The sequence below is a fragment of the Marmota monax genome, unplaced genomic scaffold (genome assembly GCF_021218885.2).
Source record: "Marmota monax isolate L192 unplaced genomic scaffold, Marmota_monax_Labrador192_F-V1.1 WCK01_AAM20220418_F8-fsc00001, whole genome shotgun sequence".
Classification (NCBI taxonomy): Eukaryota; Metazoa; Chordata; class Mammalia; order Rodentia; family Sciuridae; genus Marmota; species Marmota monax.
This window is the reverse complement of record NW_026693777.1, coordinates 59,276,818-59,302,310: the sequence shown is the minus strand read 5'-3', so window position 1 is coordinate 59,302,310 and position 25,493 is coordinate 59,276,818. Positions and strand designations below refer to the sequence as shown.

The 25,493-nt window shown below is 37.3% G+C and overlaps 1 protein-coding gene and 1 long non-coding RNA gene across 3 annotated transcripts in view; one reads left to right on the top strand and one right to left on the bottom strand.

Annotated features, from left to right (window-relative positions):
- The window catches only part of Mindy2 (MINDY lysine 48 deubiquitinase 2), an 89,364-nt gene extending 67,819 nt beyond the window's left edge, over nt 1-21,545 (bottom strand). For both annotated transcript variants that reach the window (XM_046460882.2, XM_058584841.1), the window contains exons 1-2: nt 20,712-21,545; nt 4,341-4,398 (exon numbers count right to left, since the gene is read on the bottom strand). In XM_046460882.2, the coding sequence (XP_046316838.1) occupies nt 4,341-4,398; nt 20,712-21,545 (892 nt within the window). The remainder of the gene's footprint in view (nt 1-4,340; nt 4,399-20,711) is intronic.
- A 91-nt stretch (nt 21,546-21,636) lies between these two features.
- LOC124104178 (uncharacterized) lies at nt 21,637-22,373 on the top strand. The gene is made up of 2 exons (XR_006855373.2): nt 21,637-22,024; nt 22,154-22,373. It is a non-coding gene; the product is annotated as an uncharacterized LOC124104178 (long non-coding RNA).
- The last annotated feature ends 3,120 nt before the right edge of the window (nt 22,374-25,493 follow it).

Here is a 25,493-nt window from a genome sequence, read left to right as displayed (position 1 = left end):
ACCAAGAGACCGTCCTGACCCGCGGACAAAGACCCGAGGAAACTTAGTTCTAAACCGACATAATTGAGAGTTGGGCTTACATTTTCTTCCAGTAGGTGCAGGGTCTCTGGTCTAATACCTAGGTCTTTGATCCACTTTTGAGTTTTGTGCAGGGTGAGAAGTAGAGGTTAAATTTCATTCTGCTACATATTGATTTCCAGTTTTCTCAGCACCATTTGTTGAAGAGGATATCTTTTCTCCAATGTATGTTTTTGGTGCCTTGTTCTAATATGAGATAACTGTATTTATGTGTCTTCTATTCTGTACCTTTGGCCTTCATGTCTGTTTTGTTGCCAATAACATGCCATTTTTATTACCACAGCTCTGTAGTATAATTTAAAGTCTGGTATTGTGATGCCTCTTGCTTCACTTTTCTCACTAAGGAGTGCTTTGTTCTGGTTCTCTTATTTTTCCAAATGAATTGCTTGACTGCCTTTTCTATTTCTATAATAGAATGGCATTGAAATTTTAATAGGAATTGCATATTAAATCTTTATAGCACTTTTGGTAGTATGGCCATTTTGGCAATAATAATTCTGCCTATCTATAAGCACAGATTTTTCCATCTTCTAAGGTCTTCTTCAATTTCTTTATTGCTCTATAGTTTTCATTGTAGAGGTCTTTCACCTCTTTTGTTAGATTGAGTCTCACATTGTTGTTATTTTTGAGGCTATTGTGAATGGGATAAATTCCCTAATTTCTCTTTCAGCTGATTCATCATTGGTGTACTGAAACACAATTGATTTATGGTTGTTAATTTTATATCCTGCTACTTTGCTAAATTCTTTTATGAGTTCTAGGAGTTTTCTGGTTGAGGTTTTAGGGTCTTCTAAATATAGAATCATGTCTTTGGCAAACAGGGATAGCTTGAGCTCTTCTTTTCCTATTTGTATTCCTTTAATTTCTTTCTTTTGCCTAATTGCTCTGGCTAGAGTTTCTGTGTTAAATAGAAGTGATGAAAGAGGGCATCCTTGTCTTGTTTCAGTTTTTTAGAGAGAATGCTTTTAATTTTTCTCCATTTAGAATGATGTTGGCCTTGGGATTAACATTTAGAGTTCTTACAATGTTGAGGTATGTTCCTACTATCCCTAGTTTTTCTAGTGTGGAGTGAGATGAAATTTCAATGTAGTTTTGATTTGCATTTCCCTAATTACTAGAGATGTTGAACATTTTTTCATGTACTTTTTGACCATTTGTATTTCTTCTTTTGAGAAGTGTTTGTTTAGTTCTTTTGCCCATTTATTGACTGGGTTATTTGTTTTGTTTTTTAGTGTTAGGTTTTTTGAGTTCTTGGTATATTCTGAATATTAATGCCCTATTTGCACCAATTTCATTCTTTTATGCTATCAGTACTTGTGTATATGACTCTGTTTATGGGATTTTGCTATATCCTTTCAAACTATCTGTATTATTACATATTCTATGTCTATGTATGAAGGTCTAAATTTTTCACTTTTCTACAGTAAGGTTTTCATTCCATATGCTTAACAAAGCTACCAGTGACATCCTTGTGGCTAAACCAGTGGTCAGTTTACATTATTCATCCCTCTTGACCTATTAGCAGCATTTGAGATTTACCTAATCTCTCACTCTTCCTTGAAACACTTTTTCATTTGGAGTTTAGGAAATCTCAATTTCCTATTTTTCTCCTTCTTGGCTAATCACTGGCATGCCCTGGATTCAGTCCACTAATCTTTTCCCTTCTCTATCTACATTCATTCCCTTTAGGAACTCACCCAATCTCCCGTTTATATATCTTATCTTAAAATATATAATTTACAGATTAGACCTGTACTATCTAATACAGTAGCCAAGAGCACCATGTTTCTATACAAATTAAATTACCTAAAATTAAAGATTCAGGGGTTAAGGGTATAACTCAGTGGTAGAGTACCTGCCTGACACAAGCAATGTCCTGGGTTTGATACCTAGCACTGCAAAAAAAAAAAAAAAAGAACCAAAAATCCATTCCTCAGTCACATTAACTACATTTGTGTGTGTGTGTGTGTGTGTGTGTGTGTATGTGTGGTACTGAATATTGAATATGAGAGTGTTCTACCACTGAGTGTACCATAGTAAGCTATGCACACAAGACCTTTTTATTTTGTATTTTGAGACAGAGTTACTCTAAGTTGCCAAGGCTTGCCTCAGACTTGTTATTGTCCTGCCTTAGCCACCAGAGTTGCTGGGATTATAGGCATGGGCCACTGTGCCCAGCACATCAAATACATTTTTAAGAGTTCAAGGGCTATGTGTGGGCTAGTGGGTACAAACTAGAAAGCATATATACAGAACATTTCTATCATCACAAAAAGTTATATTATACAGCAATGATCTAGAATTCTTCTCTAATTCTGGATTTATATATCCAATTGCCTTCCTGATGTCTCCAATTTGAATGTCAATAAGCATCTTATAACCAAATATAAGCATCCTGATATTTCTCCTCCCTAAACTTTCTCCTTCCATTTTTTTCTATTTCAGTTGATGACAACTCCATCCTTCTCACTGTTCAAGCCAAAAACCACAGGGTAACCCTTGACTCCATTTTCATTCCACATCTGACTGATCAGGAAATTCTGTCAGAATTTCACCACTTCTTACCACCTCCAGTTCCACCTTGTTTGAAGCTACTACCACATTTGTTGTAAGTTTCCTAATTGGTCTCTCTGCTCCTGTCCTTACACCAGGTCTATTTTCAACATAAGAGCTAGAGAATTCTCATTAAATCCAAAGTCAGATCATATCAGTCTTCTGTTCAAAATCCTCTAATGGTTTCCCAACTCACTCACAGCAAAAGTCAGCCTCTATAACAGCTACTGGACCCTATGTGATCTGACTCCATGTGCGATCTCATCTCCTAGTAGCTTCCCTTTGCACATTCCTTGGCAGTCACACTGGATATTCCTCAAAGCACCAAGCATATTGAGTCTTCCCCATGATATATAATTTAGAAATCATTAAGTATAAGGATCAATAACTTAGGTTAGCTGGTCCTGTGATGCATGCCTGTAATCCCAACAACTCCGAAGGTTGATATATGAAGATTACAGGTTCAAGGCCAGCCTCAGCAAATCAGCAAGACCCTAAGCAACTTAGTGAGACCCTGTCTCAAAATAAAAAATAAAAATGGCTAGGGATGTGGCTCATTGGCCAAGTGCCCTGGTTCAATTTGCAGTACCATGCCCCCAAATAAAAAACAAAAATAAAAGGGAAAAAAATCCAGTCTATTTGCAGATAAGTAGGTATTCTATCTATAACCATGAGGTCCCTAGCCAGTGAGGAGGGATTAAATGATATGAATTACATAAAGAAAAAGGTCTTCCAAAACTGCAATCCCAATTATTTTACTAAGCCTATATCTTACCAAAAAAAAAAAAAAAAAAAAACAGTTAGCTAATTATCTGGTATGGTGGAGCCAAATTATCAGCTGACAATATTTTTAAAAATAAAATTTTAATTACTAAAAAAAAAAAAAACTGGAAAAATATGGTTTAAGGTTTCCTATTTGGCAATAGTATAAATACATATATAGATTATTATTTGCCAAAATTTTAAAAGACCTCAGTATGATGTATAACTTCCTACTCTCTAAACAAGTCCAACTCAATACAACTGGTTTACAAACTTTATTAGAAATAAGCTTGTGAAAAAATACAATTCAATACATTGATTCCTTCATCAAGAAAATTCTGCTATAAAAAATATTTTGGATGAATTAAGTGTACTTACTAATGTAAATGTTTTATATCCTGATTTAAGCTCCTATCTCACTCGAGACTGAACTAATACTTCATAAACTGGCACAGGATCATGAATCATACTTTGAGTAGCACTACCCTAAAGCATCCCCTTTGCCTTTATTTTTTATTTTTTTGTGGTGCTGGGGATTGAGCTCAGGACCCTGAATATACTTGGTAAATGTTCCACCACTGACCTATATCTCCAGTCTACCTCCTTCATCTTTAACCCAAGCCTATCCAATATTTTTTTAATACCTTCTACACGCAATGTCAGAGTTTCTGTGTCATCTCCCATTCTGCAATTTATTACACTTTATATGCATCTTGTTTTCTAGATATCACCTATTCTCCTTGCAGAATTTAATGCTGGTTAGAAGCCTATAACATCTAAGAATAGTAACATACTAGTTAAAAAATTAATTAATAGATTCAAAAGTATAATTTTAAAACAGTGTATAATATAGCACTTTGTAAAGGTGCAAATGTGTAACATATCAGCTTTGAAAACTTAGTTTTATTTTGGAAGACATATAAAATCATCCACTCTTCAACACTAACCTAAATATTCCATCAGTTGTTCAGCAGTTATGATTTCCATCATTGGTGGAAGTTTCACCTGAAAAAGAAAGTATTAGTGCTATAAAATCCAATTATTTGGATGACTGAAGTGTTTATTGCAATCAGAAGCAAAAGTATTTATGTGCACATGTGTCTACTATACATATATGTTAACATGCATTTTTATTAGAATATTTATAAAACTAACGAAGTCAATCCTATCACTATGCAATTTACAAGGTGATATAAAAGACATTGAGAAATCTATTTTCAAAGCCAAGTGCTATACCCTTCACCATTCATCATAGTTATTATTAATTAGGTACCTACAACAGTGTCCTGCATGAAAAATTCATCTAAAGGGCAAGAAAAGGTACGAGATCATCTGTGGAACTGTTTTACTGAAATACTGAAGAAGTTCAAGATAAATGCAGTGACTAGGGAGGCTGAGACAAGAGGATCTGAAGCTCAAAGCCAGCCCCAGCAATTTAGCAAGACCCTAAGTAATATAGTGAGAACCTGTTAGGCTTACCTTGAACATTTTTTTAATGGCTAAAATGAATACAGTATTAAAGTACTAGTAATATACTTAAGAATCTATCTGTAATATAATAAATTTTAAAAACTGGCTGGGGTTGTAGCTCAGAGTTAGAGCACTTGCCTAGCATGTGTGAGGAGCTGGGTTTGATTCTCAGCACCATATATAAATTAATGAATAAAATAAAGGTTCATCAACATCTAAAAAACTTCTAAAATAAATAATTAATTAAATATAGGTATGTGTCCTTCTACAACTAAAAATATTTTTAAAAAATCTTCAAAAAAGTAAAGTTCAACAACTGACAAAATTACACTATATTGTTTTGCCACATAAGTGGTAAAACTATAAAGAAAAGTAAGAAAATGGATACTATAAAAATCAGGATTTATAGTTATTCCTGGGGGAAAAGAAGGAGTTATATAGTTGGAGAAAGGAAGAGAGACTTCTGGGGTGCTGGCCATGTTGTTTCTTAACTTGTTATGGTAGTTCCACTGATGTTTTCTTTATAATAACTCATTAATCAATTAATTAATAACTATAATAATTCATGGAATCTGATGTGCTTTTCTGTATTGTTTCACAATAAAAGATTAAAAGGATATACATTTATTATGGTTAAGCTGAACCCCAGAAAATGCAGTCAAGCTAATTCAATAGCACCTGTCTAAAATAATTTTTCAAATAAGTTGTTAGATGCAGTACATGGATATTACACTCAATGATTGTAAATATTTTAACTGACACAAACATTCTGTTATATTCACAGGAGAAAATATATACTACAGGAGGGAAACACCAATAAAATAATTACTATATCAATGATAGGAAGATGAAAGCAAGGCAATCAAAAATTCCTCAGGAATTTTCTACTTAACCAAGGAAATCAGTTACATCAACAATTTCTCCAACAATTCTCTGAGGTGTTCTAGATTTATGTTATCAAATGTATTAATGACATGTCACAATTTTTTTTTGCTTTAATCAATGAGTAAAATAAGTTGTATAAGTGATCCCTATAAAACCAAATGGTGGCCAGATATGGTGGCACACGCCTGTACTCCTAGTGGCTTGGGAGGCTGAGGCAGGGGGTCAGTGAGTTAAAAGCCAGCCTCAACAACGGTGAAATGCTAAATTCAGTGAGACCCTGTCTCTAAATAAAATACAAAATAGGGGTGGGGATGTGGCTCAGTGGTTAAGTGCCCCTGAGTTCAATCTCTGATACCAAGGGGGCGGGGGGAACCTGTCATGAGATCCTCTGAGAGCATATATGACAGATGATACTTATAATTTAGTTATCTACTGGATTTATCACTTAGTGAAATGAAGAGATATCATGAAGGTTGTTTTAAAAAATATTTTTTAGTTGTCAATGGATCTTTATTTTACTTATTTATATGTGGTGCTGAGAATCAAACCCATTTCCCCCCATGTGCTAGGTAAGAAATCTACCACTGAGCTACAACCCTGGCTCCTCATGAAGGTTTTGATCATTATTTCATTCTAAATTTTTTTAAATATTCATTTTTTAATTTTAGGTGAATACAATATCTTTATTTTTATTTTTTTATGTGGTGCTGAGGATCAAACCTAGAGCCTCATGCATGCTAGGCAAATACTTTACCACTGAGCCACAACCGCAACCCCCTAAATTATTTTTACTGATATATTTTTTTTTAATTAAGATTTTTTTTAGCAGATTTTGAGCAGAAAATAGAGACCTCCCATACACAGCATATTTTAAAACTGAAATTCATTGGCAAATTGTAGCCTATTGTTTTTCTAAACAAAGATTTTTCTGAAACATAGTCATTCTTATTTATGTATTCTTTGACTGCTTTTGTACTACAATGTCAGAATTTATTTTCTCTAAGACTGCATGACCCAAAATATTTAGATTTTTAACTGTCATAATACAATACTTAATCAAGATGTTTCAAAATTAAGATTTGATATTTAAGGCTGATGATATGGCTAAGTAGTAGAGTACCTGTTTGGTTGTGCACAGGCCTGAGTTCAATTCCCAGTACTGCAAGGGAAAAAATAAAAATCTGATATTTAAATTAACTAAATTTATATCCTAAAGTGGAACTTTCTGTTTCAGACCAATCAAAAAATTCCATGTACACCTAACAATGCTTCTTAAATAAATTAAGGCCTATCTATTCTCTTTGGGTAATGTAGTCATCCTACTATAAAGCTATCAAAATACAAAACCAAGGGGACTGGGAATCTAGCTCAAAGGTAGAGACTATGCTTAGCAAGTGTGAGGCTTCTGAGTTCAACCCCAGCATCAGGAGGTGGGGTGATTAAGGTAAGGATATTAGAAATATATTCTATAATCCTAGTTATCCGCAAACAGATGTTTTGAGAATTTAGTCTTGAAATTTCCAAATAGCAACTGCTACCCTATCTTGCTTCAAACACAAGAAATGGTAAACAACAACCTGTATACTGATTTTAGAAGTGAGACCAACAAATACACAATTTTAAAATATTTTATTTTATTTTATTGTGGACTGGGGATTGAACTCATGCTAGATAAGCACTCTACCACTGAGTTATACCCCAGCTCCCCTCCTCCACTATTTTTTTTCTAATTTTGAGTCTCACTAAATTTTTCAGGATAGTCTTGAACTTGCAATTCTCCTGCCTCAGCCTCCCAAATAGCTGGGATTATAGTTGTGCACCAACATGCCTAGCCAAATGAATAAATATTTTAACTCACTTCTTTATGAGCATACTCAGTGATAGATCTATTTCCTGAATCATAGCTAATAAAATACTGTATGTTCATTAAAACTATGGAAGAGTATAAAAGTGAAAAAATGTGTACCTCAAACAAATCCCAAATATTATTTTTAACCACAAAATGAAGATCTTCCTAAAAGCTTGCTTTTTTGCTTTCCTCCATCACTACCTCAAAAACAAGTGCAGAAGGTTTTGTCAATGACCTAAAATATACTTGTCTCAAGAATTTATTCAAGAAAAAAACAGGTCATAAAATAGCTGGCTAAAAATACAGAATTAGCAGTTGTGGCAATCTTTCTAAATTTCTAAACTTTAAGTTTTGCAGTGAAATAAATGATGTATGATCTCTTTTAATAGTAACCTACAACATATTTTTTATAAGTAAATAAGTACTCTTATACAAGGGTATCTGGAAGCCACTCTCATAGTTTAAATATTCTTCCTAAAATATGAACAAATCCTCTCAGCACATATTAACACATAGTTCCAAATTAATAAAGCCAAAATAAAGTGAGGTTTAAATGTAATATGAAAATAGATAATGTCCTGTCCTACGAATAAGATTTCATTATATTAACTAGATTTCCTGAGAAATTGTTAATATCAGAATAAAAATTTATCAACCATTAGAAGAAAACAGCTACTGCAATTCCAAATGTTCCAATAAGGTAAAACCTTACTGATGAGCCCAATTATTCTGTAATTCTTAAAGAGTGAAGTATATTTGAGGATAGACTCAAATGAAGCCAAAAAAACAGACAAGAGGGATTGGTGCTGTAGCTCCGTGTCATAGAACTCACCTATCAATACCTAAGGCCCTGGGTTCAATCCTCAGCACCACATAAAATTAAATAAATAAATAAAACCAACAAAATCTTCTGTTGTTAATTAAATCTTGATCAGAATCTTATAATGTCCAAAAATTATATGCCAAGATTTTGATACCTACAATTTTCATATTCTGAGTGGGGAGGCAAATGCATGGGAGTCAGCAATAACTAAGAAATAAGGAGTTTAAATAACTTATGGCAAGAATTTAGTCTTGAAATTTCCAAATAGCAAAAGTGACCAGCAATAGATTATTATTAAATATTTAATTAGAATATCAATTAATAAAACAGAAAAACATTCAATGAAATTTTAGGTAAAATATCAGGAAGGTTGGGGGTGCAGCTCAGTGGTACAGTGCTTGCTTCACTCCCCAGCACCACACACAAAACAAAAACAACAACAACAAAAAAAACCCACTGAAATGTTTTATTTGTTTGCACTGGGGATTAAACCAAGAGTATCACATATGCAAGACAAGCACTTTGCCACTGAGCTACATAACCTGTCCATTAAAAAAAAAAAAAATGTACTGACAGCCAAGCATGGTGGTATACAACTATAATCCCAGCAATTGGGGAGGCCAAGGCAGAAGAATAGCAATTCAAAGTATAGCAATTCAAATGGCAACTAAGCAAGATCCTAAGAAACTTAGACCCTATTTCAAAATAAAAAGAGCTAGGAATATGGTTCAATGGTTAAGGTCTCCTGGATTCAATCCCTAGTACCAAAACAAACAAACAAACAGTATATTTTATTTGAGACAGGGTCTTGATCAATTTTTTAGGGTGGACTCAAACTTGCTCTCCTCCTACCTCAACCTCTTACAGTCACTGGGAGTATAAGTGTGTGTCACCATGCTGGCTTGAGACATATTTTACATCAAAAATTGACAAAGTTGGGCTGGGGTTGTAGCTCAGTAGTAGAGCGCTTGCTTTGCAAGTGTGACGCACTGGGTTCAATCCTCAGCAACACATAAAAATAAATTAAAAAGATATTGTGTCTATCTACGACTAAAAAAAAAAAATTGATGAAGTTTGTGACCAATAGAATGTAAACTTTTTTATAAAAAATAAAAAGGGGGACTGGGGTTGTGGCTCAGCAGCAGAGTACTTACTTACCAAGTGTGAGGCCCTGGGTTTGATCCTCAGCACCACATAAAAATAAATAAATAATATAAAGGTATTGTGTCCAACTACAACTAAAAAATATTTTAAAAATAAATAAATAAATAAAAAGGGCTGGTGATATATCTCGGTGGTAGCACCCCTGGGTTCAACCTCCTGTATCAGGGGGGGAAAAAAAGCAACACAAAAACGGAGGATGATGGAAAAGGAATAATCAACTCATGAGACTAAAAACTGGGATCCATTTATGTATGTCACAAGCCATCCATGGGCTGTGTGTATGAGCTATGCTCATTTGAGCTTATGAGGGGATTGGACTGGTGTTACATGGGACACATGTGTGCCTTTCCTCTTGCTCTGCCTGTGGTCCCACACAGCACCTGAGATGGGTGTGGCTTTCCAAGATGTCAATCAACCTACTGACCACAAGATATCACCAAGCAAGACTCCACCCTTCGAAATCCAATCCCTTGCTTTATTTGGGTGGAATATTCTATGAATGGCTTTTCCCAATAAATAGAGGATTTCAAGCATGCTCTCTTTCTTGCCTCTTGTCCCCATTGCTCCCCTTGCCTTCCAGCATGGGAGCTGACACCTGAGGTTTCCAAGCCATCCCTGACCCCTGAAAAAGGTATTTCTGTGTTTGTGTGGTTTTTTTGTTGCCAGCCCAGCCAGCTGGTGACACATTTAATCATCAAAAATAGAAAATTTGATCTGGGTACAATGGCTCCCAGCTATTCAGGAGGCTGAGGTCAAAGGATTGGGGCCAGCCTCAATAATTTAGTGAGACCCTGTCTCAAAATATAAAAAGGACTGCAGATGTAGCTCAGTGATAAAGTGCCCCGGTTTCAATCCCTAGTAACAACAACAAAAGGAATTTGACAAGTGAAGATAAGTTTGTTTGTCGAAAAAAATAGTGTCTACTTTGGAATTGTGTCTGAATGACAAACTTGAATTGAAACATGTCATTATATCCCATAAGATATATATATATATAATTTTTAATTAAAAAATTTAGGGTACAGAGATATGGTTGGGTGGGAGGAACAACTTCTAATATTATATAGCACAGTAGGAAAACTATGTCTGCCAAGTAATTAAATATATCAAATAGCTAGTAGAGAAGGTTTTAAATATTCTCCAAAGAAATTACAAATGTCCAAGGTGACACCCTGATCTGATCATCCATTTGTATATGTGTATTGAAATGTTAGACTGCAGTCAATAAATATGTACAACTACTATATGTCAATTACAAATATATATTTTAAAAAAACAGGAAGTTGAGCTGGAACTTGAGATAACATTTTTAATTCATTCATGAATTATTCGATTTCCATACTATAGACTATTTTTGCATTACAGTTGGCCCTCCATAGACACAGGTTCCATATCTGCAGATTCAATCAACCAGATAGAAAATATTCAAGGGGAGGTCATCTGTACTAAACACGTACAGACTTTTAAAACTGTCATTATTCCCAAAACAATATAGTGTGACAACATTTACATAGCATTTACATTTTATTAGGTAATATAAGTAATCTAGAGGTAATTTAAAGTATGCAGGAAGATGCACAGATAGGTTGTATACAAATACAATGTCATTTTATATAAGACTTGAGCATCTTTGGGGAGTTCTGGATCCAATCCACCACAGTTAGGAATAAGGCACTTACAGTAAAATGAATCACTAATAATATAATTTCTTCTTGTTCAAATTTCACTAATTTTGAATATGCAACATATACCCACATATCAATGTATTCAGCATGAATCTACAATATTCATGATTTTTTTGACTTAAAATTGTAAAGACATTGTTCTTCTGAAAATATTAGAAATATTATTAGTGTGGGGAAAAAGAAAAGAAAGGTAGGCTTCTCTCTTCAAAATAAGACTCAAAAACTTATGGATCCTCTCAACATGCCTTAAATTCTGGCTCCAGCAAATAAAATGTATGTATTGTAAGCTACTATACATCATTTTTAATAATAATTTAATTTATTATATGTACTATTCACTTATTACTATACTTAAAAATATTAAAAATTCAGACTGTTAGCTAGGTACAGTAGTAAATACCTGTAGTCTCAGATACTTGTAATGCTGAGGCAGGATTGCTTGAGACCAGTAGTTCAAGGTCAACCTGGGCAACATAGAAACACCTTGACTCGAAAATGAATAAATAATTTGGGGGAGTGCTAGGGATTGAATTCGGGGGCACTCAACCACTGAGCCTATTTTGTATTTTATTTAAAGACAGGGCTCACTGAGTTGCTTAGCACCTTGCTTTTGCTGAGGCTGGCTTTGAACTCACCATCCTCCTGTCTCAGCCCTCCTGAGCCGCTGGGATTACAGGTGTGCACCAGTGCACCCAGCATAAATAAAAATTTTAAAATTTAAAAAATAAATAAAATTTCAACGTTTTAGTAAATCTATTTGGGGGCTTTCTACTTGCCACCAGTATTTAAATCAGAAAATTTTTATGAGACAATCCCAACCTCAGGCTAATTTGAAACATTTTCATCATTAATTTTTATCATAATATAGATGTCTTCTTCCAAGTAACACAAATGCCTATTTAAAACCAACAAAAATTACAGGTTAAATTACAGACACTTCAAAGTGTTTTACAGCAATAAAAAATCACAATGAGATTTTTTAGCAAAATAAAGCATTTTCAATGTATGAAGCCTTGGGTTCAATCCTCAGCACTACATATATAAGAAGTTCAGCAAGCTTGCCATGCTAAAAAATCTTCACCAAAAAAAAAAAAAAAAAACACCTGACAGTGAAACTTTCACATTAATTGCTTAAAAGATACATAGGAACAAGAACAAGGTAAGATAACAGACCAGTCTGAAGACAACTGAAGTAGTCCAGGTAAGAGATAAAGAAAGCTTCAAGGGTAGTAGCAGTAGAGATAGAAATTATTGAATGATGGCAAAGGCAAGTTTACTCACCATAGAACCCCCCAAAAAATCTGAACTTAGAAGTGTCATATACTAGTCAGGCAAGGTGGCACATACCTGTAATCTCAGCTACTAAGGAGTCTGAGGCAAGAGGAACACAAATTCAAGGCCAACTAGAGCAATTTAGTGAGACCCTGTCTCAAAATAAAAATAAAGAGGGCTGGGGATGTAGCTCAGTGGTGGAGTATATGCTTAGCAGGCAAATGGCTTTAGTTTCAAGTTCTAGTATAGAAAAAAAGAAATGTCAGATATTTCCAAAGACATAAAGCACAAGGGGCAAAAAAACAGAATGAGTCTAGTATTAGATCTTTGGGACTTGATCTAATAAATCACAGAGTCTATCTCTACTTCTTTATCACAGGTTATCCCATCTTTCTCTGCCCCAGACCTATTGTCCACAAGGCTTACTGGTATCTTGAACTTTATCATCCCATTAAAATATATCCATTGAGATTTCTGGTTCTGGAGTGGGTGATAATCTTACCTTGGACAAGTTATTTAAACTTTATTTAGCTTCAATTTTTTGTATATGCAAAATAGAAAACAATAGCTACATAAATATTTCATGATGCACTTGAAAAAATTAAAAGAGAAAATATATATAATGCATATATAATAACACAGTAAGAGGGCACAAAACTAACTGAATACTTAATATTACTCAAAGTCCTATGATTGTTGGTACCATCTATACCCTCAACAGACAAGGTTGGAAGGGGAGAAGGAAGGATTTTCACTGAAAGAATACCAATATCAATGGCAGAGGAGAAAATGCACACATCACCCACTGGCACTATTACTATCATACTATCATCAGCTCTCATCTACTTTATCTCACAAATCCAGAGATACAACACTACTTTTAATTCTTTAATTTTTTTTTTTAATTTTTAATATTTATTTATTTTTAGTTATCAGCGGACATAACATCTTTGTTTGTATGTGGTGCTGAGGATCGAACCTGGGCCGCACACATGCCAGGCGAGCGCGCTACCGCTTGAGCCACATCCCCAGCCCCATACTTTTAATTCTTGAGAAAGACTAGCAATGAAAGATTCAGAAACTTTCCTTAAAATCATTTGTGTAAACAAAACCCCACATTGTGTGAAGTTTTTAATCTCTTCTCACAAGATCTATATTTAAAAGAGAGTGGGCAGAGACTAAGAAAGAACCTTTGGTTCACCATCTGTTTTTGCTTTTATAAGTAATAAATACACTTGGAAAACCTCAAGAGAGTTTTGTGCTTACTTTAGGAAACAGAACATGAGAAAATTTGTATGACTGCAATGTTCCTACAAGTCAGGGAAAAAGCAAAGCATTAGAAGAAAGAAGAGGTAGCTGCACACACACAGGAAGGAAGGAAGGAAGGAAGGGAGGAAGGGAGGGAGGGAGGGAGGGAGGGAGAACTATGGCAAAAGCTCATTGCTGGCAAAAAACTTACATACATGGAGCCTCATTTTGTAGGTGACAATGAGACAGAGAAAATGTCCATTTGAACTTCAGATTTTCTGTTAATGGCCTTTTAGTCTTTTTGCTATTGTGCTGCTTATATTTTTCTTTCTTATATATGTATTTATTTATTTATTTAGTTTGGTACCAGGGATTGAACTGAGGGGCATTTAATCACTGAGCCATATCCCCAGTCCCCTTTTTTTTTAAAGAGAGAGAGAGAGAGAGAGAGAATTTTTAATATTTATTTTTTAGTCTTCGGCGGACACAACATCTTTGTATGTGGTGCTGAGGATCGAACCCGGGCCACACGCATGCCAGGTGAGCGCGCTACTGCTTGAGCCACATCCCCAGCCCCTCCCCAATCCTTTTTACTTTTTATTTTGAGACAGGGTGTTGATCAGTTGTTCAGGGTGAACACAAACTTGTAATCCTCCTACCTCAACCTTTTATAGTCACTGAGATTATAGGCATGAGCCACCACACCCAGCTCTTTTTATAATTTATAAGGGTTCTATATAAACTAAGAAATTAATCTTTAGACATTCAATCTGGCAAATATTTCTCTCAGTTAAATGTGTATTTTGATTTAATTTATGATGAGCTTGTTGCTTTTTGTGTGTAAGGTATATATATTTTTTCTTTTTTTAAACCTTAAGCTTTTAAAATAATTTACAGAATCAAATGAATCAATCCTCATCTTACAGTTTGTTGGTTTGATGTGTGAAGAAATCAGCTTAACATAAAAAAATTCTTGCTTCAGAACTTTGGCATTTATCCCTTGATTTAACTGAAGATCATTTATAGATTTGAACTCATATTAAACAAAGAAAGAGAAAATGAGGAAAAGAATTTCCTACCCAAAAGGGTTAGGGAGAAAAGGCTATGTATTTCAGCATCTTAAATTAGAATACTGAATTCATTCTTCTATTAAAATGCTAATATCTACATAATAATTAGCTATTATACTATGATATGTCCTCTATCATAATATACAGTATAGTTCTATTGAAGTTTTTGTGTATGTTGGCCTCAGAATCTATAACATTCTTTCTGAAAGAAAGAGAAAATAGGGACTCCCTCTATTATTAAATATCTTTGCAAACATAAAAGTATTAGGGCAAAAACTTTTAAAGTTTAAATCATATGCAAAGGTAGAAAGGTAGTAACATACTCAACTATCGAGCATTCATCAGTCAGCTTCAATATGTATAACATAAAGCCATTATCATCAAAAACAAATTTATTAACTGTCATCTCTCATCCAGAACCACTGCACTTACTTCCTCTTAATCACTCAAATCCTCCTATATGTGTTCAGTCTACTGATCTTATGATTTCATCCTCTCAAACGAGTGGCTCAACTGTTTCACTTAAAACTCTTATTTCATTTGCCTTCCGTGAATCAACCCTTGAAAAGTTCATTCTCTGAAAACACTAACCAGACATTCTTCCTGGTCCTATTTCCAGGTAGAAGAGAACTACTAGAGAAAAACCAAAAACAAATAACTAAAAAGCAAAACTGACATAGCAAAAGCTTTTAAAGCCTACCTAAACTGGGTGTGGTGGTGCCTGCCTGAAATTCCAGCCACTCAGGAGGTTAAAGCAGGAATATTGCAAGTCCAAAGCCAGACTCAGCAATTTAGCGAGGCCATAAGCAACTTAGTGAGACCTTGTCTCAAAATAAAAATAAAAAGGGCTGCTAATGTAGCTCAGTGGTTAAGTGCCCCTGGGTTTAATCCGTAATACAAAAAAAAAAGAAAGAAAAGAAACTTCTCTAAAATGCAAAGTACTTAAAATCTATCCCTTCGATGCTTTATAATGTCTCTCTTTCTCTCCTTAATTACTGATGAGTTCAATAGTTACTCTGCCACAATGGAAAATGTGAGGTTCCACACTCCATCTATCTCACTATATTAATATGATCAGTCTGTATCATCCTTGTCCCAATCCTTCAGAAACTGAAATTGGTGTTCCTTTTCTCTAGAGACTGTACCACCTATTCTGAAGACCTGTATTTCCTGTTCCCTGTGACCTTGTCCCCATACCGGTCCTTTTTTGGCAAAATCTTTCCTACTCCATCTGTTCCTTGATTTTGCTGCATTTGACAATGGTAACAAACCATTTTCCTATTACATTTTCTCTCCCTGACTACTCTCACGACACTGTCCTATTTCTTCTTCTCATTCCACATTTCAAATTGTACATGTGGTAATTTTTTTTCGATTCTCTTACTTCTAACACACCTTTTTAATCTTTAATCCTGTTTTCTCTTTACCTGTTGGAGAATGGGGTAAAGGAGGAACTGGGGAAACAGAGGCAAGGTAGGTAGGATGTTTCTAATTGCTACATGTTGAGGCAGAAAAATATTGAGAACTATAGCTTATCACTTTCCATGGAGAATTCATTTATTCTCATAGATACATACTCAGATCTATGCAATAATCCCCAAATTCAGTCTCTATTATAATTTTTACCTCTTTCCTGAGACCCAGTCCATGCTCCTGGAGGCATAATATTTTTATGTCCCTCTATTAGACATTTCTAACTTGACACAGCAAACTTTGCCATCAACTTTTCCATCTAAAATTATTGCATTTACACCCTTCCTATCTTATGAAAGATCCAACAAATAGGTATTATCCAAATTTGAAAAAAAAAGAATGACATCTCCTTCATTGTTTTTTTTTTTTTTTTTTTTGGTGGTACTGGGGAACTCAGGGCCTTGCACATGCTAAGCAAGTGTTCTGGCACTGAGTTACAGCCGCAGGCCTTCTTTAAAATTTTATTATCGAGACAGAGTCTTGCCAAGTTGCCAGGCTGACCTTGAACTTGGGATCCTCCTGCTTCAGCTTCCTGAGTAGCTGGAATTACAGGCATATCCCATGGCAGCCTTCATTTCTTATATCTAGTTAGTGATAAATTCATCACTAGTACCTTCCTTCATTAAAGAGAAAAGGCAAAGCAAAGAATTATGTATCAAAAAAAAAAAAAAAAGCTATGCTTAGAGCTAGGGATGTAGCTCAGAGGTAGAGTACTTGCCTAGCATGTGCTAGGCCCTGGATTTGACCCCCGGCACAGCCAAAATAAACAAAACAAAAAAGCTATCCTTATTAATTTTTTCTATTACATTCACTACAATCTTGGGGCTGAGAACATAGCTTAGTGGTTGAGCCTCCTACTTTAGCATGCACAAGGCCCTGGATTCAATAAAAATGTGGGGCTGGGGATGTAGTTCAGGGGCACATGCTTAGCGTGTATAAGGCCTTGGGTTCCTTCCCCAACACTACAAAAAAAAAGTGAGTGTGTGAGTGTGTGTGTGTGTATGTGTGTATGTCCTCAGAGTCATTAAAAATTATTGAGGATCCCAAAGAGTTTTTGTCTATGTGAATTTTATCTGTTACTATTTACCATATTAGAAATTAAAATTGAGGGGAAAAAAACATTTTTCAGTATTGGTGATTATACTTGGGGTTGCTTTACCACTGAGTTACATCCCTAGCCCTTATTTTTATTTTAAGACAGGGTCTCACTAAAGCCAGGTGCAGTGGCACATGCCTATAATCCCAGCTACTCGGGTGTCTGAGATAGGAGGATTGGAAGTTCAAAGCCAGCCTCATCAACTTAGTGAGACCATGACTCTAAATAAAACTTATAAAAAGGGGTGGGGATGAGGCTCAGTGGATAAGCAAATCTCACTAAACTGACAATGCTAGCCTCCAACTTGTGTTCCTCCTGCCTCTGCCTCTGGAGTTGCTGAGAATATATAGTTTTGCCTGGCAAAACTTAGAAAAATTTAAAACACAAGAATATATAGATGGGGATTGGGGATATGGCTCAAGCGGTAGCACGCTCGCCTGGCAAGCACAGGGCACTAGGTTCTATCCTCAGTACCACAAAGTAAAATAAAGATGTTGTGTCCGCCGAAAACTAAAAATAAATATTAAAAAAATTCTCTCTCTTTTAAAAATAAAAAAAGAATATGTAGATAACATTCCATTAACTGTCAGAGCAATTGGCAACTTATCACCAATCAAGCAGCCAAAACTTCAAAAAGGCAAATAACATCATTATTATGAAGATAGTTTCAACCTCTAGAATTCCTGGTTTACTTTGAGATACTGCTTTACTTTGCTTCTCTTATCCATCTCCCTATCAGTTAATGACTACTGATGACAGACTTTTGTGCACATAGACTAAATGCAGGAAAAAAGACTGCCTTTTTACAAAATACTCTTCAAATTCATTTGCATGCCTGCTGATCCACAGCCTAACAAGACCTATCAATTTTCTGTCCTGCTGTTCCTCTTTCCTTCCTTCTCTGCACACTGCACTTTAGCCAAGGTTGGAGGTCCCAAAGAGAACAAACCTTTTTCTAAAAGCTTTAGAGTCTTTGAATGTATGCTTTGCCTAGAAGGCTTTCTCTTACTCATCCTACAGACATGGTTCATAAGGTTCTCTTCTATGAAGGTTTCCCATGAATCCCCAATTACCTTTTCTCTGTATTTTCATAATACACTAGAGTTTCTCACATTGCTCTGCAATTACTGTTTATATATCTGCCTCCTCTTTTGAACAAAGACAAAATTTGTTTTATACTCTTCTCTGCATTTCTATAGTACCTTACACATAGTGGAAACCCAAAGATGTGATCATATACTCAAATCAGTCTTTCAGAGTCATTTCAAAGCTCATCTATCCCCAAGTACTCCAGGCCACACAGTATTTGCTTCTTCCTCTGAAGTTCTGCAGTACTATATGGAAACTAAGAAGAGAGAAAATCTTAAAGGAAACTAAATAATTATTCCTTCTTACAAAAGAGAATGGCTCACAGAATCAAGTTTTAATTCCCTGGTCAAAAGCCTCCATCAAGTAGGTCTTCTACACCTTTTCATTTTTATTATTCTTCAGTATAAACTTAGCAATATGAACATCACCATTTCTAATAAACACACACAAACACAGACACACTATCCATTCTATTTGCATTCCTTTTGTTTATATTATTCTCCCCTTTAGGAAATACATTTCCCTGTTATCCTAAATCCTTTTTTCCTTAAAAGCTTGGTACAAGACCTATTAATCCCATGAAGCTTTCTGGGACTGTGCCAAACCAAAGGAAAATTTCTCATTTTTGAATATCTAGTACATTCCCATTTGTTCCATATAACTTAATATTTAGTATTATTTAATAATATTACATAAATAAACACAGCAATCCCAAATATCTTGATAGCTCTTCTAGAGCAGGCACTGGCTAGACACCAGGATCCCAATGACTTGGGAGGCTGAAGCAGGTGGATCAAAAGTTTGAGATCAGCTTCAGCAACTCAGTGAGATCCTGTCTCAAAATTAAAATAAAAAAAGCTGGGAACATAGCTCTGTGAAAGAGTGCCCCAGGGCTCAATACCCAGTTCCCTAAAAAAAAAAGCAGGCACCTGTCTTCACTCAAAATATCCAAGTGCCATTAAAAACCAGATAATGGAAAGGATTCTAATCTTACATCCTTTGTATCAGCCTTGCTAGCAATAGGAAGATACAACATATATAAATATTACCTGCTTTACTTGATTTTCTTCCTAACTGATCAGAATAATCCAAGCTATTGTTTTCCTAGAGAATATTTTATCTATAAATATAATTAACATTTTGAAAATAAAATAAGTGGTATGAGATGCAATTCCTCAGCACTTTGAAACTGCTAACTTACACAAGACACAGGTTACAGGTTACTCATTCTGAGTCTTCAACATACTTACCCTTCTCTTTTTTGCTCCATTATCTTAGATATATATTTTATTTCAGTTGTTAATAGTTTTAGCTCCTTCAATACGTTCTGATGTATGATTACAGGCAATAATGCCAAACCTTTTAAGTACAGCCAAAGAAAGGAGGGAAGTAAAAATCATGCATAAAATAAAATCAGTCTTTGAAAAACTAGAAATTATGGTAATTAGGTCTCAGATCAATGTTGAGACCTTTAGCCAAGGTTGGAGGTCCCAACCTCTTTTACTTAGGAAGAATTTCTCTAAAGGGTCATATCTTCCTTATAACCATTCCCTTAAGTATCCAAATGGGGCAAGAATTATTTGGAAAATAGACTAAACTTAACCATCAAAACTTATTCCATGATATCATGGATTGATGGTAAATTCTGAAGATCACCTTCTCCAACTCTTCACTTTTTTTTTTTTTTTGCCTATGTTATAAAGCCAATACAAAGCAATACTACAGGAAAACATCGGTTAAAAATAACTTTAGGTTTAGGGCGGTTTAAGCCCTACTTGTTTGTAAGTACAGTATATCAACCACAACATTAAACTGAATGTTGAACTCTTATTTAAACACTACTAAACAGATTTGAAGTTAAGTGCAATTCTTCCTGAGATAGATGTGTGTGTATACAACACACACACGATGTATATGTATGATCAACACATATGACATGTATATGCTATTCACATACATGATAAACATATATATATATATATATATATATATATATATATATATACACATATACATATATATATGAACATGAATATTCTTTCAACAAAGGATTCCTGGAATGAATTTCATCCAAGAAGAAAAGAGGACTGATGAATGAAGAAAGGAAGAAGCTATCAGCTGACAAGCAATAGCTTCCTCACCCCATTTTGCCCCTCCCCAGAAACGGTAGGAAGTAGAAAGCTGCAGAATGTACCTTCCAGGCCAGAAGCAAAACATTGAGGATGGCCAGCAAAGGGCAGGGTCCATTCTCATTCTGGGTGATGATGGGTGTGTTCTCTTCCTTCCACTGGATCCACTTGATGTGATACACAGACTGTCCCGGGAAGCGTTCCTTGGAGGCTGCCAACACCTGAGCGGTGTCCTCCTCCTCCTCTCTGCACAGAGGGGCAGCCCGAGGCAATACTGCCGCGCCCTCCTCCTCCTCGGGAACCTTGTTCTCTAATCCCTCCTCACTATTGAATTCGGAGCTACTGGGGAAAGAATGCAGGTTAGAGAACGACTCTAGGGAGTCCAGGCTTGGCGATTCCCCAGGAGGGCTCGGGTCGCTGCAACTGCTGCTGAGGCCGCCAGCGCTGCGGGGCTCCTCGGAGCCGGCGGTCGCCAGTTCTGCTCCGCAGGTGTCGGCAGGATCCAGGCGGGGCCCCGAGTCTCCGGCCAGACCCAAACCAAGGCCCGCAACGGCCTCGGCTGTCTCGGGGGAGGCGGTCACCTTGTGCTGCCCTCTCAGAGGCGCCTTCGCGGGAGCAGGACGCTCCAAAACGCTCTCCTTCAAGTCCAAGCCCGGGAAGGAGCTGCAGAGTCCAGGAGTCTGAGGAGAGCCTGCGGGAGAAGCCGAGTCTGGGGGGCTTCTGGCAGCCGCCGCCCCCTGCCCATTCCCGCTGCCGTTCTCCGCCGCCCGTACTCCAGGACCATCTCCAGCGGCAAGCCTGGTCTCCTGTAGTCCTTCTGGGGGAGTACCTGTTCCCGGCCCTGGCCCGGCCGCCACCCCGTGTTCTAGCGGCAGCAGGCTCTCGGGGCCGCTCTCCATACCCGGCCGGCCGCCCGCCCCTGGCTCTATAGAGACCGCGGCCAGCACTCCTCAGCCAGCGCCTCCGACGCCATGACAGCGGCACTGGCAGTTACAGCGCCCTAGCGCGGCCCTGGCCAGGCACGTCACCGGGGAGGGCACCGGGAGCGCGCGCGCCGCCGCCACCGCGCCCTCCGCCCGATCGGGGCGTGCCCCCGCGCGACTGAGCTATGCGGGGCGAAGGCGAACCCGCAGCAGCCGCCCACGTAGCCCCGTCCCTCCCGCGTGCGGGTGCCAGCTTGAGTCCCGAAAGCCGGGCGTGGCGGGCGTGGCCGGGGGCGTGGCTAGGGCGCGTCTCCGCGGCCTCAGCTCCAGTAGGAAAACATCCTCTCACTCTGTGGCCGGAAGTTGAACTCCGGGGCAGCCCCACTGCCGCGCCGCTGCTTTAAAGGCCCGCGCTGGAAGCGGCTGAACTCTTGGCTGTGACCTCTCAGAGCCGGGTCGGATGTGGGTCTGAGCGGGGGTGGGGTGGGTATTGGAAGTGGTCGTAGCATTTGAAGAAGGGCTCGGGAGACTTGTTTCCCCAGCTTGTAATATGAAAAATTCACAGCATTTCTTACCGAATGCAGCTTTTAAAGGCGGAGATCTATTCGAGGTGTTTGGATTACTGCAGTGCACAAATTTCATTCTCCCTGTTCTGGCTGAGAATCGCTGGGCTTCCCACCGGCTACTGGTGCGACGACGTTCGCCCTATAGGAGGCGTCAGTGTGGTTGTGGATATTGGCCTGCGCAGCAAAAGAAAGTGGGTAATTTGGGCCAGTAATAATAAATTTACTTGCGTTCGAATTAGCCAAGTCTGTGGTTTTGGTTTTGGCGTCATTTTGCATGGAGTGGGAAGCGCCTGCTAATGAAAAATGTCTTTTTCTAATAAGAATTGACTACTCTTCAGAACATGTAGTTTTCAAAGAGGACTGACGGTAGCCTGGAAGTTTTGTTGGTAAGAAGGTGGATGCGGGTCCTATTGTGACCCCTCCCAGAAAAGCACCATTTCTTGAAATCCCCCTTTCCCTCAGCTCCGGGGACACAAAAATTACAACACAGATCTTATCTGACGTATTGAGTCAGACTCCTGCTTGTAATCCCAGCTATTCGGGAGGCTGAGGCAGGGGGATCACAAATTTAAGGCCTGACTCCCTCCACCTTAGTGAAACACGGTCTTAAAATAAAAAGGGGTGAGGATGTAGCTTCCTTAGCATGCCCGTGGTCCTGAGTTCAATCCTCAGAAACACCAAAAATAAAAAACACCAAACAAAAACCCCTGACACATAATAGAATATGATATATTCGTATTCTATTGGCTAGAGAATATAGCCAACATTACAAAGAATTGTTTTATTCATTCTTCGGCACATTTTAGTACCAAGTATATTGGTGGGTACTGTTTTTTTCATTGCGGATGTCACTGTAGTCCGCAGAGTTCAAGTAAGTGTTGGGAATCAAACCCAGGGCCTTCTAAGCAAGTGCTCTACAACTAAGCTATATCTTCAGTCCCTTGACTTTTTTTTCTAATTGTTTCTTTCTTTCTTTTTTTTTTTTTCTTTTTGGTACCAGGGATTGAATCCAGGGGCACTTAACCACTGAGCCGCATCCCCAACCCCCTTTTTTTTTTTTTTTTTTTTTTTTATTTTTTATTGTGGGTTGTTCAAAACATTACAAATTTCTTGACATATCATATTCCACACTTTGATTCTAGTGGGTTATGAACTCCCACCTTCACCCCATACACAGATTGCAGATTCACATCAGTTACACATCCATTGATTTACAAATTGCCATACTAGTGTCTGTTGTGCTCCGCTGCCTTTCCCATCATCCACCCTCCCCCCTCCCCACCTCTCCCCTCCCCTCCCCTCTTCTCTCTCTACCCCCTCCACTGTATAACCCTGAGGGTCTCCTTCCATTACCGTGCAATTTACTTTCTCTCTCCCTTTCCCTCCCACCTCTCATCCCTGTTAAATGTTAATCTTCTTCTCCTGTTCTTCGTCCCTACTCTGTTCTTAGTTACTTTCCTTATATCAAAGAAGACATTTGGCATTTGTTTTTTAGGGATTGGCTAGCTTCACTTAGCATAATCTGCTCTAATGCCATCCATTTCCCTGTAAATTCTATGATTTTGTCATTTTTTAATGCAGAGTAATACTCCATTGTGTATAAATGCCACATTTTTTTTTATCCATTCATCTATTGAAGGGCATCTAGGTTGGTTCCACAGTCTTGCTATTGTGAACTGTGCTGCTATGAACATCGATGTAGCAGTGTCCCTGTAGCATGCTCTTTTTAGGTCTTTAGGGAATAGACCAAGAAGGGGAATAGCTGGGTCAAATGGTGGCTCCATTCCCAGCTTTCCAAGAAATCTCCATACTGCTTTCCAAATTGGCTGCACCAATCTGCAGTCCCACCAGCAATGTACAAGTGTACCCTTTTCCCCACATCCTCGCCAGCACTTGTTGTTGTTTGACTTCCTAATGGCTGCCAATCTTACTGGAGTGAGATGGTATCTTAGGGTGGTTTTGATTTGCATTTCTCTGACAGCTAGAGATGTTGAGCATTTTTTCATGTACTTGTTGATTGACTGTATGTCCTCCTCTGTGAAGTGTCTGTTCAGGTCCTTGGCCCATTTGTCCCCAACCCCCTTTTATTTATTTATTTTTATTTTTAAAATTTTTTTAGTTGTAGGCAGACACAACAGCTTTATTTTATTTATTTATTTTTATGTGGTGCTGAGGATCAAAGCCAGTGCCTCACAGGTCCTAAGCAAGTGCCTACCACTGAGCCACAATCCCAGCCCCCAGCCCCTTTTTATATTGTATTAGAGACAAGGTCTCGCTGAGTTACTTAGGGCCTCACTAAGTTGCTTAGGCTGGCTTTGAACTTGGAGTCTCCTGCCTTAGCCTCCTGAGACACTGGGAGTACAGTCATGTACCACTGCATCTGGCTATTGCTATACTTTTAATACTTGCTCGGTAAGTATAGTTTCTGAAGCATGCAGAAGATGGAGCCTCTTCCCCTTTTAACATTGGCATGATATCTATCGGATTTTTTTGGAAAGCAAAAAAATCAGAAAAGATAATATAAATTTTCTTCAGAATGTTGAATTTAGGAACCTTGTGTGCATTTGGTTTCCATATTGATCCATAAGCAATAAATTCTGTAGTTAGATTTGAATTTTTCTCTAAGAAAGAATTGCCGGTGTTAAATATGTGAAGACTCTGGGTTTCATCCTGAGTACTGCCTTCCCTTCCCCCCAATATTGCTGGATTAAGCACATTACAGAACCTTGAAGTACAATTGAGAATATTACAGGTTTCAGGAAATTCAGAATTTAGTATGGTTTCTCAAATTTAAGAAGATCTGTAAAGGTTTGTTATATGAACAAATTAAATAAATGAAGAATCATACATAGGCCATTAAATTACACATAGATCAAAAAATCATGGAACATAGTTCTCAAATAATGGCCCTTCAAGCATTTTTTAAAAGCCCTGCTTGGACTGGGCACAGTGATGCATGCATGTAATCCCAGTGGCTCAGGAGACTGAGGATTGCAAATTCAAGGCCAGTCTCAGCAGTTTAGTAAGACTCTGTCTCAAAAATAAAAAGGACTAGGAGTGTAGCTCAGTGGTAAAGCCCCCTGAGTTCTATCTCTGGTATCAAACAAACACAGCAATAACAACAACCCACTTGGAAAAACCTGTACTTATACTGGTAGACTTTTATTAGTGTATGTTTCAAATGTTCACATTCATAATTTTAAAATTTGTTTACAACAAAAAGAAGCAGAACCAGTTTTTCTTTTCAATGTAGTCAATAATTATATAGGTCAAGATGAAGATTGGCAAGAAAATATATAATTATTTGAGTTCATAAAAATGTATGTAGTGACAGAGGCATGCCGGAGGCTCTGGGTTC